Source organism: Lactuca sativa, chromosome 4 (assembly GCF_002870075.4).
Source record: "Lactuca sativa cultivar Salinas chromosome 4, Lsat_Salinas_v11, whole genome shotgun sequence".
In the NCBI taxonomy this organism is placed as follows: domain Eukaryota; kingdom Viridiplantae; phylum Streptophyta; class Magnoliopsida; order Asterales; family Asteraceae; genus Lactuca; species Lactuca sativa.
This window is the reverse complement of record NC_056626.2, coordinates 220,675,276-220,679,334: the sequence shown is the minus strand read 5'-3', so window position 1 is coordinate 220,679,334 and position 4,059 is coordinate 220,675,276. Positions and strand designations below refer to the sequence as shown.

The 4,059-nt window shown below is 32.8% G+C and overlaps 1 protein-coding gene across 1 annotated transcript; it reads right to left on the bottom strand.

Annotated features, from left to right (window-relative positions):
- Nucleotides 1–1,346: 1,346 nt before the first annotated feature.
- LOC111881606 (thioredoxin H-type 1) lies at nucleotides 1,347–2,557 on the bottom strand. Its single transcript, XM_023878010.2, has 3 exons — nucleotides 2,383–2,557; nucleotides 1,697–1,819; nucleotides 1,347–1,601 (listed from the first exon to the last, which is right to left on the bottom strand). Exons 1-3 carry the CDS (start codon nucleotides 2,467–2,469, stop codon nucleotides 1,452–1,454), a joined length of 360 nt encoding a protein of 119 aa, XP_023733778.1. The 5' UTR covers nucleotides 2,470–2,557; the 3' UTR covers nucleotides 1,347–1,451.
- Between the last annotated feature and the right edge of the window lie 1,502 nt (nucleotides 2,558–4,059).

Below are 4,059 nucleotides of genomic sequence, written 5' to 3'. Positions count from 1 at the left end.
GGAAGCCAAATAGGATAGAAAAATTTTGAACCAAATGCAAATTTTGAAAATTACATACACTCTCAGGGATGAGGACCTATATACCTATTTATGGTGAAAAGATAAATCCGCAATAAATCGATGTAATTTTTTCCAATGTCGGCTTAATTTTATGGTGAAAAGACAAATAGGATGTGATTTTTTCCAATGTCAGCTTGATTTTATTTAGTCGATTACGTAATTTCCTTTATTTAAATCGATGTAACGTTTTTATTCTATGTAATATTTTTATTTGTTTCATATTTCATTTATAATTTAATTTATTGAATAGTTGAAAATTAAATATAAATCGGTGATGTACAGTAAGTACTTAGGCTAAAAGGAGTGCAAATCGTTAAGAGACTCGCCACCGGTCGCCACCCTCGCCAAACACCGCCCCTGCCATGCGCCAAGGGGAGCGCCAACCTAGTCTCGCCAATGGAGTAACGAGAAGAGAGAGAAGGCCTTGGACGATTTTGATTCGGTGGAGTGTGTTTGACCGAAGTGCTTCCTTCTTACTCAGTTTAATTGTTGAATCGCGATGTGGAGATCGAAAATGATAAATGGGAGTCTCGGTGCAATCAATTTTGCTGGAGGAAGAAGAAACAAAAATCTGAATTGGACAGAATAAGACCTCCAAAAAGTCTCATACTTACACATCACACCCCCTTCTTAATCTCTATCACAAGCTAAGTTTCTGAAATTACCAAAAGGACCATGCATTTAAATATTTATTGTTTGTGGTTTTAAAAAGTAAAATTTGTTTGATATCTGTGAACAAAAAATGTTTGTATATTAAAATAAAATGATTTAATTAAATTAGAAAAAAAATCAAAAATAATATAAAATAGAATGTCAGAAGTGTTACCACTCCCTACCAAATGCTAAGGTTAGGTGCTAAATAGTTAAAAAAGATGCGACACTCAAAAATCTGACGACGTGTTAGGAGTGTTAGGAGTTTTAACTATTTAAATAGTTAAAACTTTTGATGTGATGTTGTGAGTATTTTTTGGTGGCCTTATAATAATTTTTTATATAATCTAGCATCTTAATCACATGTGATAAGATTTGTAACCCCATTTTGGACAAGTCTCGATTTATATTGTTTGTTGGATCAAACTTCCGAATTGTCGTAATGTCATATAATAGACATGAAGTATTAGAGTTAATATCTATTTGTTACAACTAACAAGATGTTTAAGGCATTGTTCACATTACCAAAAGTATCGCCTTAAACATCAACTATAAGCACAAACTATTCTTTTATAAGGGGCTAACTTATGACAGATAAAAAAAAAAAAAAACCAACACCAACCATACAAAAGCCATTTTCTTCACATCACAACAACTTCCATTTATGCATAAAGATAAACCACAAGTCATAAACATGGTTACATAAAAAGTTGCTCACAATCATTCATATTTAAAATACATTAAGCAGAAACAGTAGCCTCTCCTGCATGTTTAGCAACACATGCACTAAGTTCATCTTTCTTAGCACCCACAACTTTGTCCACTATCTCTCCATTCTTGAAGAACAGAAATGTTGGCATTGCCTCCACTGAGTACTTCTGAGCAATGCTCTGTAACACCAAGAAAAACACAAATTCCTTATTTTTAAATACCCAAAATAACCCTCAAACAATCTGAATATGAAAGATGATAGGAGGAAATTTACCTCAAGTTCATCAACATCAACCTTAAGGAAGGTAACATGGGGAATCTTTTTAGCAAGCTCAGCCAACACTGGTGCAATCACACGGCATGGACCACACCATGAGGCTGTGAAATCCACAACCACCTGTCAAGATTTCCATTCAGATCTTAACTTCAGTTGCTAAATGAATAAAAATGTTATTTTTATGTATTAGATTGAAATCATGACACATGACTAACATGATAGATACATACAGTGTAACAGGGCTTTCAATACGAAAACAAAGATTTTTGTGTAGAACTAATGAATCTCTTCAGCAATTCTCTCTGTTACATCTTCTCAAAGGGATGTATACTTTGAAATTCGAAGTCTAAATCAATTCAAGATAAGCAACAAAACAAACCCTAACCCCAACCTAAATTTTGTATAATTAACTAAAATTGTCGGGAAATTGTAATAAAGCAATTACACATGAGACAATCGAACAAACGTATGTCACGATTAAATGGGGAAAACCTTTCAATAATTACTCATATGAATCAATAAACGATCTGTGCAGTCAGAGCTACTGCCTACTGAACATACACAAAAGGATAAATCCCCGAATTAAAGCAAATCCACAGAATCGAATGCATAATGAGTAAACTCATATCATAAAACGAAAACAAATTCTAAGTAGATGAGCATAACAAGGAAGTTGAGGTTACCAATTTGGTAGAGCCGACGTGCTTGTCAAACTGCTCCGTCCATTGGTCGACGGTGTGGCAGCCGATAACAACTCCTTCTGACGCCATTTTTCCCCCAAATTTGTCTCTCAAGAAAACCTAATTCGAATTCGTGTAGCTTTCAAATACGAGTTTTTAGCTTAAAGTATGAATGAAGATTGCGTAGCACCGAACGCTCTTTATATAGGGGATAGGAGCATATCCTTTTCAATCCCTGATCAAAATTACAGAAATACCCTTCAACATCGTGGCTGTCGAATAAAGGTCAAAACATGGCTTTTATTAAAAAAAAAGACCTGAAAATGTAAACGCATATTTTTAATATTATAAAATTTATCGATCGGCATAAACAAAACGCGCGTCGTAAAACCTGACGTACGCGTTTGCGTGGCCCTGGATTGGGAATAAGGGACCACGTAGCTTCTAGCAATAAATATACGAGGCGTTTTGTAGGTTTTAAAAAGAATGCTAAAGTCAAACTTTGGTGTTGTATTATTTTTATTTCTTTCTAAAATTATATTTTAGTTATTAGAAGGATATCCGTATATTCTTAAGGTTGTTTGATATTTTTTTTTAGGTATGATAAGAAGTTGATTTCACATCTATCAAATTCAAATCGTTTGATACCATAATTAGAAACTTTTGATTCAATCCTATAGTATTTGATTCGGTTCTAGATATAATCTATGTTAATTCAATTAGGTCTTGACTCAATCACTAAGATATGATTCGGTCGTAGACAATCAAACAACCCTTAGTTTTGCACCTATAGATGGACATATTATTTACATAGATGTTTGAATTATTTATAGAATATATATTATTTAAGTTATTATATTGTCAGGGTTCATTTTATACATTGTATATATATATTTTTTTTCAAATCTATCATCAAGTGATGTAACCTTTTTCAATGTTGGTTATATTTTCGGTTATAATCAGCTTACCTAGTTTTTTTGGAGGAATTATGACAAAAACTTATATGTCGGCCTATATGGACTCTTACGTAAGAGTTTATCGAGTATATAACATGTTTTGTTTCAATTAGGTGAAGAAAACTGAAAAAACAATTTCTTTCTTATAAAAGCTTACGACTTCACAGAAGAATGGTTTTACCATCTCGATCTATTATCTCAACATTACAAAATGATGTTGGAAGACAAAGAAATTATTGATATCAAAGGTGCTAGTGACTAAAATACTTATATGATGTATTTTGTTCGCAAGTATTTCCCAAATGAGGAAGATTATAATGGTTTTTTCGAAAGATATGATAAAGAACTTCAAAATATTGGTATGTTAAGTGTGTCATTTACACCAAAACAAATAAATTTCACTACTTGTTTGCACTAAAGGATACCACTAGAAAGCATGGTCGAATCATTAGGGACACAATCTAAAAGTCAATGTCTCTTTGTGTAAGGTACATACTAGTAAAATGTAGAAAATATAAAAAGGGGGGGGGGGTGTTTGTTGTTTAAAATTAAAAAAAACTAAAACCTACAGTGAAATATGATGGGTTATAAGGATCATTAGACAACGATAAGGGACACGGAAGCAACATATTTCAATCCTCAATATGCTCGAAAAACAGATCTTAAACAACCTATCAATTTCAGCTTTAATATGCGAGAATACATACCTTTTAGGGTTCTTCAA